Source organism: Melospiza georgiana, chromosome Z, assembly GCF_028018845.1.
Source record: "Melospiza georgiana isolate bMelGeo1 chromosome Z, bMelGeo1.pri, whole genome shotgun sequence".
Lineage (NCBI taxonomy): Eukaryota > Metazoa > Chordata > Aves > Passeriformes > Passerellidae > Melospiza > Melospiza georgiana.
The window spans coordinates 37177323-37191631 of NC_080465.1; the positions used below are offsets into that span (position 1 = coordinate 37177323).

At 36.5% G+C, this 14309-nt stretch overlaps 1 protein-coding gene across 37 annotated transcripts in view; it reads left to right on the forward strand.

Moving 5' to 3' along the window:
* Window positions 1–14309, forward strand: part of PTPRD (protein tyrosine phosphatase receptor type D) — a 1169657-nt gene that overhangs the window by 1039754 nt on the left and 115594 nt on the right. For 19 of the 37 annotated variants that reach the window (XM_058043168.1, XM_058043170.1, XM_058043166.1 and 16 more), the window contains 6 exons: window positions 3706–3839; window positions 4181–4325; window positions 7592–7897; window positions 8908–9101; window positions 10966–10992; window positions 13159–13276. In XM_058043168.1, the coding sequence (XP_057899151.1) occupies window positions 3706–3839; window positions 4181–4325; window positions 7592–7897; window positions 8908–9101; window positions 10966–10992; window positions 13159–13276 (924 nt within the window). The remainder of the gene's footprint in view (window positions 1–3705; window positions 3840–4180; window positions 4326–7591; window positions 7898–8907; window positions 9102–10965; window positions 10993–13158; window positions 13277–14309) is intronic. The other 18 variants (XM_058043198.1, XM_058043195.1, XM_058043196.1 and 15 more) reach the window with 4 other exon arrangements.

Genomic DNA, 14309 nt, shown 5'->3' on the forward strand with positions numbered 1-14309 from the left:
ACTGTTCTGAAGTAGTGTTGTAGTAAGCTAGCTACTTTACCAGATATTTAATTTTTTTTTCATGAGCACATGGATGGGGAGACCTGATGTCTCTGAAACCCCGTAGTCCTAGCCTGCTGTCTTTTGCAGCATTTCATGAAATGGACTTCCACATGAAAAGAGTTGAGAGCATGTACCTAGAAACTCAGAAAGCAAGAAAGCAGGTGGGAGAAATGTAGGGTTGACAGGAACCTCTGGAGATCATCCAGTCCAACTCCTCTGCCATGGTAGGGTCACCTGGAGCAGGTGACAGAGGAACATGGCCAGGTGGGTTTTGAGTGTCTCCAGAGAGGGAAACACCACAACTGCCTGGGCAGCCTGTTCCAGGGCTCTGCCACCCTCTATATGAGGAAGCTCTTCCTCAGGTTGAGGAGAAATTTCCTGTGGTTTAATATATGGCCACTTCATCATCCTCTCTGTGGGCACCACTGGAAAGAATCTGGCCTCATCCTTGTGGCATCCCCCTTAGAGATACCTACATATATTGATGCTGAGGTGGGGTATAGGATAGCTTTTTAACTGACTTATATTTTAAACCTTCCCTCAAGGGACATTTGTTCCCTCAAGGGACCTTTCTGGTCAGGTAGAAAAGGCTATTTCAGCTTTTGAATAACTCTCCTAGTATCAATGCACAGGTTTTTTTTTTTGTTAAGTGTTGTAGTCTCTATTTTACTTCACTGAAATGCTAACAAGATGAGTTCAGTAATGAGAATCTTAGCTTCACACACTGATAATTTATCTCTTCACGTTGTTCTTTAGTCATTCAGACAGGACCAGGTGGACTCTCTGACACGTTTATTTTATTCTCAGGGCTCCCACTATGTCAGTTAGAGATAATATTTGAAAAAAAAAATGATTTATGGATTTCTGACTATTTTTCAGATAATATACTATGCTTTTTTAAAATCTGAAATGTATACTAGTTAATTATTTTGAGTGCAGTGGTTCTTTGATACTGCAAACCTCAGGTATCTTCAGACTCATTAGAAGAGATTATTTCAGTTGTAGCAGAGACAGGGAGAACACAGTGCACATATTATTTTGTATGTTACACAGTGCACTTTTTATTTTGTATGTTAGCCATTTTATTTTTTAATTATATTCTATTAGGACTTGTTTTTCAAAAAATATGTATATTGTTTACAAAGCAAAAATTCTGGAGCACAGTAGGTCTTCAGTTGTAAAAGTTCCTCTGTAGAGTTTCATGTTTCTTTCAGAGAAATCAGAAGCATAAACTCTTGGTCCCTTTAGGTTCCCTACTGATTGCAAATTCTCTTGATCAATCTATCGTCTTTTGCAAAGCTGGTTTCTTATTGAACTCATTGAGTTTTACTTTGGTACTGGGTTCATACCAGAGCTTATTGGCAATAAGGTGTGTTTAGTTTCTGTTATTTTGGTTTTGTTTTCTTTCTTTGTCATCTTCTCTTATCTGTTTGGAGCAATGCAGACTTCCCTGTCACCTTTTTCTTCTGTCAGTGTTTACAGCATCAGAGTTGTCTTAACTGTGTTTAAAAAATCCAAGGGGAGATTAAATTTGAAAGCAAGATATTATTTTGACAAACAGCATTTGGAAAAGTCCAGTCAGCTTGTATTATAAAATGATTGAGAATTGCAGACCCAAGATGACAAAGGGTTTGAGCTTTTCTAAAAGGAATACTTGGAGAGTGAGGGTCTTAAAACATGTAGAGAGTCAGGAAATACCCTTAGTTCTCCATCTGCTGCCATATTTATCACAACAGATGGTACCAGCTTTCATATGAGTCACTTGACTGATCATTTGCTATTACTGGCTGGCTGTGTTCTACAATTCATGTATCCATACATTAAGCACAGATCATAGCATTACAGGACAACCAGGCTGGCAGGATGATTATCTGAGGAGGTGTCCAGCCACAGCCACTGCCCAGAGCAGGCTCAGCTCTGGGGTCAGACTGAGCTTCTTAGGGCTTCACCCACTTGATGTGTAAAACGTCCCAGGGCTGGTATGGTCCAACCTCCTTAGGCCCTGGCTGCATTTCTGCATTTTCCTGAGCCTCACATGTTTTCAGCTTGTGCCACTGCCTCTCACCTGCCACACTCTCTGAAGAGCCTGGCTACATCTCTTCCACTCCTTCTGTCACTGCTGGGCGTGCTGTTGAGAGCCATCCATTCTCCCAGCTGGACCATTGCCAGCCCTGCAGCCTGTCCTTGCAAAATTAGAATCTGTCACAAACACTTAGTTGATGTTTCCGCTAATGGCTCCCCATGCTTTGGGATCATTTCCTCTTTGCACTTTGCAGGACCCAGGCAGTGTTCTCTTTTGAGACCAGACACCTTTTAGAAAAACATCTAATTAGTCCTGTCCCTTTTTATTCCTGTTAGAGAGTTGGTCTCCTTTCTCTCTCTCATTGATTAATAAAGTCCATTCAGGAGCTGGAAGAATATGCAACTCATGTATAAAGGTTCTATTTGTTGAAAGCTAGATATCAAATCTGCACCAGAATACCCAAGGGCAGTGTTCTCCTCAAATTGGTATTCTGTAGAAGTCTGGGGAAGATAAAAATGAAAATACCAAATTATTTTAACAGTTAACTCTCTGAAGTTTTTAGGTCTTTTACTGTATTAAAAGAACATACTTGTAATGCTGTCTTAGAATTCTGATAAATGTTTGTGAAACCATCATTATTGTCACATCCTACTTCTTACACCTGTTCTCAGTGTGTTATAAGAAGTACATCTATTTATTTTTCCCCTGAAAAAATGAGAGCATCTCACATTTTATTCTTGAACAGCTAGAAATGCTGTGGAAAACTGTTTCATGCCTTATCAATGGCACTATTAATTGGAAGTAATGTTTTAGAACTTGGGTGCCAAAACCATTGTACACAATCCAATGATATAGTTATGTTTTCCTGTCTTTTCATAGTCAACCTTATAATTTGCTTCACATTTGAAAAAGCAAATTAGGATAACATTTAGTGTGGATAATTCCTGTGACCATTGCACAAGATACAGCCACAGAGAATGTTATTGACTAGTGCAGTCAAAAGTGCATTATGCTTCTTGCAATTAGAAAGTGTTGTCGCTCTATTCTTATATTCTTATTATACCAGTCATTACGGGTGGAAATACTTCACTTAATGAGAAATTAGCTGAATGTCTCTTCAGTAGGTTATAACTACTTCAGGTTAAACAAGCGGGTTTTTTATGAGGATATCATCTTAAAGATCAGGATGTGTTTACTGTCTTTCATTTATGAGCTGAGAAAAAAAATGTAATGTCTGGAAATGCATGTAAGAGTTTTAACACTTTATTCTAGACTATTTCAGCTAATCATGTGTTGTATTAGCTTTTTCTCATACAGCACATATATATGGATGTATATATTTGCCATTTCACATATAGGTTATTAGATTGGTGGTATTCATCACCAGACATCTCTTCAATTATATTTCAGTTCGTTTGTTTGAAATCCTTGATAATTTTTAACAGGTGAATTAAATGCATAATTTTACTTTTTCTGTGCTTAGATAATTTTGTTTCATAGTTCTATGAATACATTTGTTTAAGTTCAGTAAGATACATAAAATTGATATTGCATGCCATATTCGGATAACATTTTAAAACATTTGAAACTATTGAAGTATCCAAGTAAATAATTGGCAACACTGCTCAACTTTTCTTTAGTACCTGGTCAACCATTGAACTTCAAAGCAGAACCTGAGTCTGAAACGAGCATACTGCTTTCCTGGACACCTCCACGGTCTGATACCATTTCCAGCTATGAACTGGTTTACAAAGATGGAGAGCATGGGGAGGAAGTAAGTGGCAAGATTGTACATCTTTTAAGTCATCCTTAATAAGTTGGACATAGAATACGGCAATGGTTTAAATTTCATATTTTAGTAACTTATTTCAGTGAAAATGCTTTGATATTTAGGTTTGTTAAGCTGAGCAGTTAGCCTGGTGACAGACTTAACGTGTGTAAACAGGAGAAAATGTTCAGTTTTGTTTTTGTTTAGTTTGGTTTTGTTCTGCTTTATTTTCTTGAATTTTATTTTTTTCTCTGTGGTTTTATCCCAGTACAAAAGCATACAGGCAACATAGGGAAATCAGAGTCTCTGAATACTAATCAAGACATTCCCTTATAATCTACATTTAGCAAAGGGTTTCCACTGAACCTACTACATCGTATCGCCTGCAAGGCCTAAGGCCAAACAGCCTGTACTTGTTCCGCCTAGCTGCACGGTCTCCTCAAGGCCTGGGTGCCTCAACAGCAGAAATCTCAGCCAGAACCATGCAGTCAAGTAGGTGTCTTTCCTTTAAATATTTATTCTCTTTGTTTCTATTAATCTCAGTAGCCCAGTTAGACAGAGAAACAGAGAAAAAAGCAAAATATTATATTCATGTTGCTTGATACAGCAAAAGAATGCTTAAAATATGAAGTTCTGAGGTGTATCAACTTTATATATGAGTGGCTTTTACATAGTTTCAAAAAGCAACCCAAATAAACTTGTGCCTAAGGAGGCAATATAATGTTGGCATAAGGAAATTTTATTTTATAATAAGGTGAAATGTTGTATCATGCAGTAGGTGTACATTAATAGAAGTCCTTAACCAATAGAGTTCCACCTTCCTACTCTGCACACTTCTTAGGTTGTCTCTGCAGCATCTCCCTAAAGTGCAAACATTTGTATCAAAAAAGTGCAAAGAAGTGGATCAGGTGGAATACTTCAGACTGTAACAGATATTTCTTACCAACTCTTCTGTAGTATCTTATTCTGATTTTGTTAAATTTTCTTAATCTAGGCTTTTTATGATATTCAGTCACTTCTACCTTGGGATATAAAAATTTGTCAGGAACTTGTATATTCACCTTAAAACATTTAAATTAAGACTTAACTAAAACAATCAGCTATGATGTCCAGAAGGACTATTCTTGCCTGAGAAGTTAGGTTTTCCTGACAGTTTGCATTACAGTGTGTCATTGAAAAACTTAGTACAATGCTATTTGTATTTGTTTTAAATTAAATTCCCTGTTCTTAAAGTAAGATAATTCAAAACAGAAAATTCAGTTTCTCAGTTGACATTAGTCTTTTTATTTTGCAGTCATGACAGGTGATTGCACTATCATTCCTTGTTAGTGTTATGTATTAATATCAATTAGTGTGACTGGAGACACAGTGCGGCTCACCTTTAAGCAAAGCTAAATGTGTTTATGAAGCATTTCTGGGGCACTTGGACTAAGCACAAAAAAGCACATGTAACACAGTTAGTTTTAGATATAGTGGCAAGGCAATTTTTCAGTTTAGTAATTCAGAATGAATAATTTGATTAAGAAATAGGTATATATTTATTCTGGGATCCATTTCAACATTTAGAGTGGTCATTATCCTTTATTGAGTGAAGATTGCTTAGACTGCATACAAAACAAACATCTAGGAGCCAAGGCTCTGTGTTCCTTATGTAAGCACATTGCTGTTTTCTCTTCTTGCATATAAGAATATGTTATGTTTATCTCAGCCTCGTGTCTTCAGATAGTAGCAAAATCCAGTTGATTTCAGTGGTCAGATCCAAGTTATTTGCTGCAAAGATGACATTTGTTTTTTAAAAATGTGCAGTTAAGAAAAATATATATGCGTTGATAAAACTGGCTAAAGTAAGCCTTCAAATTAGCCTCAGTTACATAAGTGCAATATTTTGCATTTTCAGAGTATAATGGATTAAAAATTAATAAACTTCTGTGATTTTATTAGCAATATTCACCAGAGTGTGCCACTGCCTTTCATCTTTGTATCAGAGGGAGATGCTGCAGGGATTTATTTCTTTTTTGTAAGACCCTTAAGGGACATTTTACATGTGTTTCACTTCCTGCACAAGTTAATGGTAGAAGGGGATCCATTTCTTTTGAGTAGCTGAGTACTGAATTAGTCTATAAAAATAACCCAAAAAGTGTTAATTCTCATCTGCTCTTCCCTCCACCTCCTCTACTTAATTGAAATTCTAGTAAATTCCCTCCTATCTTCCCTTTGGAGGAGCAGTGTACCATACTGAGTAAAAAGCCATTGATCCCTGTAGAAAGAGCTGTAGGGAACCGAAGGATACATGTGTAAATGCAGTAGGTCACAGCAGGGTCCTAGGCCTTCTCTGTTGTTTTAATTTTGTTTGATGTGACTATTGTAAGTACGTATAAGTATCCATTTGTTTCTTTTTTCCCTTAAGAAACTGAAAGAAAAGGTGGAGAGGGGGATGTAGAGGGGAAAAAAGATCTTGCACACAACATTTGCATTTTTCTTACAAGACAGGAGGCAGAAATAGGAAAGGAGTTCACATCCCCTCCTTCTGCTAGTGAGTTTGAATTATGGCTCCTTTTTTGGTGCTCTGAATGTTCCGTTAGTAAGCATAGATTTTGGTAAGTCAAAGTGCGTTTAAGCAGATAAATGCATACCTCACTTTCAGTACTAGATTTGCCTCGCTGAAAGCAGTAGAATGACATGCATGCTTAGATGCTCTGAAGCTTGGGGAAGGTAAATACACTAACGTAATCATTTGAGAACAAATGAGTAAATGTGAAATTTCTGCTCTGGAAAACTGGTGTTGCTGACAAGAGATGAAACAAAGTCAGAAACTCACATTCTGAAGTGTCAAGCTTATAAACTCACTTTGTAAAATGAATGCCTGCTTTCTTTACGTGTTGTTTGGGGTAGATTTTTTTCTTTTCTGTAGAAATAATATACATTACTGGTAGGATTAATTCTTTGCTAGCAAAGGTGTCTCCAAGAGGAGTTAAAAAAATAAAACTGACAGCTGATCTAGGGTAAGTACAAGTTACAGTCAGAATCAACAAGCCTGTCACTTTTTCCTGGTAGGTAAATCTTTGACTAAGACTTTCGTCATCTTCTATGGACTGCATGCTCATAGTATGTTAGCTACAATAAATGTTTCAGTAAATGCTTTCAATTTGAAGTAATTTATGGTTGAACTTGTGTCAGGCAGACTCATTAAAAAAATCAAAAAAAGTAGTGATTTGTTCATGAGAGTGGAAAGGCTGCAAAAATGGCAACCTATGGAGCAATTTCTAGCAATTATTGCAAGTTTTTAGGAGCTCTGTTAAATATTTTCTGTCTTAAGGAAAGTAAAGCCACTTGAAGGGGATGTCAAAATTTGTAAGTAAATACATGTCACATGTTATTTACATTGTTACAGCTTGCACTAATTGCAAGGATTGCAAAGATAGATCTGTAGTCATAGAGGTATCACGTTTTTGTTTTATTTCAAGAAGATTTTTAATTACAGGTAGGTAATATTATTTTGAGGCTTCATTTTCATATATTTCCCCTACATCCTTTTTCACCATTAAGTTGACCTGTTCATTTTCAGTTTCCTCATGTTAATAAGCCAAGGCGCATACGATTATCTGACGTTCTGCTTTTTTGAGTTTCTACTTTTTTTGTTTAATTATTATTTTCATTTGGTTCTCTTTTATTTATTTTTATTTTTTCTTTTTGTTCATTTTTTTCAATCACTTCTATCCTTCCACTCAAATCCTCCTTTAACCCACTACTGAAATTAGAGCCATCAGCTCCTCCTCAAGACATTAGTTGCACAAGCCCCAGCTCCACTAGCATTTTGGTAAGTTGGAAACCTCCGCCGGTGGAAAAACAGAACGGCATTATCACTGCATACTCCATCAAGTACATTGGAATTGATGGAGAAGATGTCAAGCCCCATGAAATTTTGGGAATTTCCTCGGACAGTACCCAGTACCTTTTGGAACAGCTGGAAAAGTGGACTGAGTACCGGATCTCTGTGACTGCTCACACTGATGTTGGACCTGGCCCAGAGAGCTTAGCAGTATTGATTCGGACAGATGAAGATGGTATGTTGCCTCCACTACATCAGTTTGCACCTCTATGACTCTGTCATCTGCTGTCTTTCGTATAGGCTAACCGTAATTTTTTCTGCTCTTTTTTTTTTTTTTTTTCCCCCGAATATAACCAGATATTTTCATCCTTTGAGCTTTTTATTCAAAGACTGTTCTTTCTACACCGTTTTTCTATTTGGTATTTTTATATTTTTTTTAATCAGAAAATTTTTTTGCAAGTGACATGAATCTGCTGCTCCTTTGAGCCCATATGTATCCTTCTTGCTCTCCTCCTTTAATGAAAAATAACTCCTAGGGAAAAAACTTCCTGCCTTTTCCTTGATTTTACAGTCATTGTCATTTTTAAACAGTTATGTATATAAACTTTTTTTCGGGTCTTGGTTTTTTGGTTGTTTGTTTTTGGTTTTTTTTAGCTGCTTTCTTCTTCCATATTGTGCTTTTTGATTTGAGGTTTTTTTGGGTTGTGGTTTTTTTTTTGTTGGTTTTTTTGGGTTTTGTTTTTTGATCTTGGAAAACTGATGCTCCACACATTTTCTTTTCTTCCATTCTTGAAAGTGACAGAAGACAGCCTTGTAATCAGCCTCCTTTTTATCCTGAGGAAAAAACAAACCAAAATAAAACATAGAACTTGAAAAACAAAAAAAAGGGCAACTTTTTTTTTAATCTTTTGTGGTTTTGTTATTATTATAGTATTATTATTTCAATTATTAAAATCTCTCTTTGTACTATAATGCTTTGAATCTCAAAGCATCTTCCTTGGCTTTTGTACATTTTTACATGTTTTTCTATTTCTCTAATACTCCTTTTTCTTCCATTTTTTGCATCAGTCATGTTTTTTGATCTTTTCACTGAAAGGTAGAGCAGATTTGTTGAGCATCCTCATTTGCTGAATGATTTGTATTCTTCAAAGACAACATAGTGAGTCTGCTCTTTCTTTAAAAAAGCGACAGGCATGGGTGGGACAGGTGGCTGTAATTCTCTTCTGTCCAATGATGTTGTTCCAGTTCCTAGTGGTCCTCCTCGCAAAGTCGAGGTGGAGGCTGTCAACTCCACTGCTGTTAAAGTGTCGTGGCGCTCGCCTGTGCCCAATAAGCAGCACGGCCAGATACGAGGCTACCAGGTGCACTACGTGAGGATGGAGAACGGGGAGCCAAAGGGCCAGCCCATGCTGAAGGACATCATGCTGGCGGATGCACAGGTAACTGGGACACTCCCTTCTTCCCTGGGTCACAGCAAAAACATTTCATGTACCTAAGAGTTGCCTTTCGTTGTTGAGGGTCTTTTTTCTTTCTGTTGAACAGCCAGCGTTTTCTGTGTCTATTTCCAAAACTTTTTTTTTCAGAACACTTGCATTTAAAGGTTCTTGGGCCAAAACAAGACACTTTCTTCTCTGTTGATCTGCAGCTAAATGCTAGGCTGTGTCATTGTTCTGATTCCGTTAAACCTTAAGAGACTTAACATGCCCTCTGAAGTTCTAAAGCATCAGGGTGATCTGATCCAGAGTTAGTGTAGTAAACTGTGCATGGTCTGATCCACCCATCTCCTATTTCAGTGCTTCAGTGGAGAGCCTAGGATCATTAGGAGTCTGTGTTAGCCTGTTATTACAGTGTTTCTCTGATTGCATGGAGAATCTCTCTTTCTCTCCTGTACGCACCTTACTATGCAGTTCCCAATAAATTAATGTTCTTAATGTAACTTTAGAAACCACTGAGGTATTATATTTTCCATTATTCATATCAGGAGCTTCAATAAAATGAGGAACTTAGTTTGAATAGGTATGTGGTTATTTATATTGCAAAATTTCCCACCTATTTTAGAAATTATGAGAATATGAGATAATGAAAATATCCAGTTTAAAAAGCTTCTCAAACTAGGATTTTACTGATTGAGTTATACCAGCACTGTGTAAAAATTAAGATTTACAAAGCTCCTGACACTGACGGGGTCATCCTGTGGGAAACTGTTATGCATTACGCGTCTCACTGCTAGCTCACAGTTTATGACTGGATTGACTGGAAATAAACAGAAATTATTAACCTAAATCAAAGAGTAAAATCTGTTTTGTAAGCATTTTACATGGGTAAACAAATAGGGCTTTACCTTTTTTTTTCTTCAGTTTTGGTTCTGAATTTCAGATGTCCGGAGACCTCTTTGGAGAATAGGTCTCTTACACCTGCGTGCAGCTCTTGAAACTAATTGCTAAATACTGTGTCTGTTTCTGGAGGACTTTGCTGCTAGTACTTACTTTCTTATTTTGGAAAACATGGTGTTCTTACAGTTTAAATTCAGTGGAGACAAAGATGAAAGTAGATCAGGAAGTGGGAAGGGAAGGAACATGCTGGTGTGCTTTGGTTCTCTTCGCAAATTGTTGCTTTCAGCCTCTCTGGTAGGGGATTAAAATGATTTTAAACACTAGAAGGTCATTAACTGGAGACTAGATGAGATATTGCAGTCCAAATATCATAAAGGCAAAAGTTGTATTTCTTCTTTTGTCAAGTATGGCTTTGACAAGCCCACTTGCCACTGTTTCAGGAATGATAGTTAACTCCTTTCTCTTCCCACCACTCCTTCCTGCCTGTAGTACTTCTGTGATACATGTGAACAAGGGTAGTGCAGGTATGAAGACATAGATGGTAAAATATCTGTGTGGTTTCAAAACTTAATGCATTGAATTAGTTTAGGAAATGGAAGTATATAGCCTGGTACCTTGTTTAAATTAATCAGGTAGCCCTTAATTCTTCTTTGGTAACTTTTAATAAAAAACTATTGTGAAATAGTACTGCATGGTACAAGAGGATTCATTACTTCTTTTATTTGTCAGTGAAAGAGAAGTAGCTGAATTTTAGGGAAAACAGAAATGGAATTAAAATGGAATTAAAAATGCCTGGCCTGATTTCATAACCAAGTTTCATGTGATTCTACATGGATAATTCGTACTGTACATGACTTTTTCAGACATCTTTAATATTCATTTTACTATAAAGAAGAACTTTATCTCAACCAGGCTACAAATCTCCTTATTTCTTTTGTTTTTCCTTTCGACTTCCTTTACTGTAAATTAGTGGGAATATGATGATACTACTGAACATGTAAGTACTTTTTGACTGGGCAGAAAATCATTGTGTGTTTTGGTTGAGATTTTTTTTGTCTTGCTTGTTTGCTTGTAGCACTGTATGGTTTTGTTTTTGGTTATGGAGTTTTTTGGATGCTTTCTTTGAGTTTATTTTTTTTGTTGTTTTGCAGGGTGCTTTTTTTGACATTTGCACAAATGCATGTTCCTAACATCAAGGGTTTTCTCTCACGACACCTTTTTTCTTTGTTGTTTTGTTTTGTTGTTTATTTATTTTTTTTACCCCAGGGAGAGTAGGGTCACTGTTGCTTGCCTGTTCTGGGGTTTAGCATGATGCCAAAATGTACAGCACTGATTTGTGTTTTCATCTCTTTGATGACTGTCACTAAATTTGCCTCGCAATTTCTTCTTCACAAGGTGATAGAAAAATAAAACAGAAGCTGTTCAGAGTTACATACCAATAGTTGTATTTTTCTGTATTCATTTTAAGATTAAATTTTTTTTGTGTAACTGAAAGTAGAAGTCAGTTGTGCTTTCTTTTGTATAAAATAAATACATGCTATCAGGAAAGCCAGATGCTCTGCACTGTTTATGCCTAAGTAATAACGTTTGCTGTATCCAAACGACACTCTCAAACATTACATACAGCCATAGCTCTTACACCATGAAGCACTGGTTGTTTTAGATGAAACTAATGTCTTCATAAGTCTTTCTGTTTGTGGTTTTGTGGTGGTTTTTTTTGCCTTTTACAGTTTAATTTTGGTAGTACCAGGTGCAGTTTTCTTATGAAAATATGAAGTCTTTCTTACTGATTTTGGTCTTACAGTTCAATTAAATTCTGAGATAGAATCTAAGAAGTTGATCTTTTGATAGTAGATTTTTATGTGTTGTTTCATTCTATTGTTTGGGGTTTTTGTTTTTTGTTTTTTTTTTTTACTTGAGGTATTTTGCCCACTCATTCTGATCATTACCTAATTATTTCTATATTGCTAATAACTAACTGTAAATACACTGCTGAATTCTAATCACGTACTTACTAAGCTCATATTCACTATCTTGAAAAATACATATACTATGAATAGTCTGACCCATGATTTTTATATTAACTTTTCATGGTTGTTGCATCTGAGGGATGTGTGATTGCACATTTGCTATTTATTTAGGTGTATAAATACACCATCCCTCTGGCAGCATTGAAATATGGTGCAAGTTCATTCAGCCCTATGAACATGCAAAGGAGTAGTCCAGTGGTTACTGGACTACTGGAAGCTGGAGACTCCTGGCCCATCAGTTACCTTCAAATACTGTCCTTTTATACTTACATATAAGATTTATTTATATTATGAGTGTCAAAACTTACTTCTCTTGCAGTCCCTGTAGCAGGACATAAGTTTAGTACATTTCTCATACACCATTCAGCATCTTCTGTGTGCATATGCGTGTGTGCGCACACACGTATGAAAAGATACACCCTTGCTCTCACATATACAGTTTGATGTTGCTGTTACTTTGCTCTAGCTAAGGAGATACTTGTTTTGTAGCTGCTGTCATCTCAGGGCATCAGATCTTTCCCCTGACCAGATTTTTAGTGGTGTTTTACATAGTTCTTTTACAGCTGAAGGGCTAGTTGTTCCTGAAGTCCTTTCAGGTGTTGAGCAGTGCAGTCTACCCAGTGACACAGGTTGCAGTGAAAGTGTTATGGAAGTAGCAAGGCTTTTTTGTTCAGCTAAACCATCATTAGTTAAAAAGTGTGCATGTAAGTGCACACATTTCTCTTACTAGGCATTTTTAGAACTATACCTGTGATATGCTGTTAATGATTAAGTTAAACTGAGTTTCTCATTTCTGCATGTGCATGTGTTTCACAGTGCCAGTAGTATTCCTCAGGCAAGGTATTTTGGAAGATTTTTTTCGCTTTTCACACCACTAAGCCTTTGGCCTTTTGCTTTAAACTACCTGAGGTATACTGTTTGGATGTGTGCTGTCCTTTATTGCTTAAGTGAGTGAAATGTTTGGCATTATCAAGTATTTCACACAGTACAGACTGTTGGTGCATTCACATGCTTGCTATTACTGCCAATAGCTCAAAAGTGTGATATAAATGGATTTCTAAAGGATTCTACATTCTCCTGGCAAACAATCTATTTTAAATTAATTGTTCTTATTTTATTTTTTTTCATCTTAGGAAATGATAATTTCTGGGCTTCAGCCTGAAACCACATACTCTTTCACTGTGACAGCCTATACAACTAAAGGTGACGGAGCACGCAGCAAACCTAAACTTGTATCTACTACTGGTGCAGGTAATACTTATGCACAAATTGAGCTCTAAATGAATCCTTTGCTTTTTCTGCTACTATTTTGTTTGAACATCTCCTGTTGTGTGAAAAGTGTTTCTAGGACATAGGATTTTCTGGTTCAGTATTTGGACCTTCATTTATTTAGATAAAAATAGAGCAGTGACTCCCTTTATCCCTTTCTTAGTTCCTGATGAGGTCACTTTATAGTTTTTAGTAGCTCTTCCACTAAAATTGGTGTCTTCTTTGAGAGGAAAAAAATTAAATTTTTCCTCAGCTCAGAAGGATATTTGAAAACCGTGTAAAGGGCTTTCATGATCTTTGTGAAAGTAGCAGCACTGCTGCCTGTTAGTAAAAACATTGAAAGAACCCATCTGTATGAGATTCACAACTTATCTCAGAAGAATGTAATTATTAAAGCCGAGAATTGGAAAACAGAATGAAACTCCATCCTGTGAAACCCTGAAGCCCATATTGATTCAGGGGTAATTTTAGGAACAAACTGGGGCAAAATTCATTCTGCCACTGTGTTCAGTCTCAGGTGGTGTCAAAGGCTGGATATCCTGACTGCATAACCAATACAGCAGTTAGCACAGATGGCATGAACCAAACTGCTTTTATATGAGGAACAATTTTTTTTTTCTTTTTTTAATATGTCTCTGTGGCACAGCTTAACCCGGGTTTAGTGTCATGCTTACCTACAGATGTTCACAATCTGTAGGTATTGTGTTCATTTGCAGGGTTTTGTAGTGCAGCCATTAAAGATATTCTATTACAGTCACTTGCAGCACCATTACAAGTTCTCTGAATAACAACGTATTGTTTATGCTAATAGATAAAATTCAAAAGGTTTTTGTATTTATAGTGATTGATTCAATTTTTAAAACAATCACTGAATGCGGGACACATCTAGTATTAATATCAAAACCATCTATAAGCTTTTCTTGTTAGATTCCTTGGAAAAATCTCAGTCTTGGTGGCTAGATTTCACAGTGCTTCGTATCAGGTCTTAGAATACATTCTAGTTATTACTCTTGGC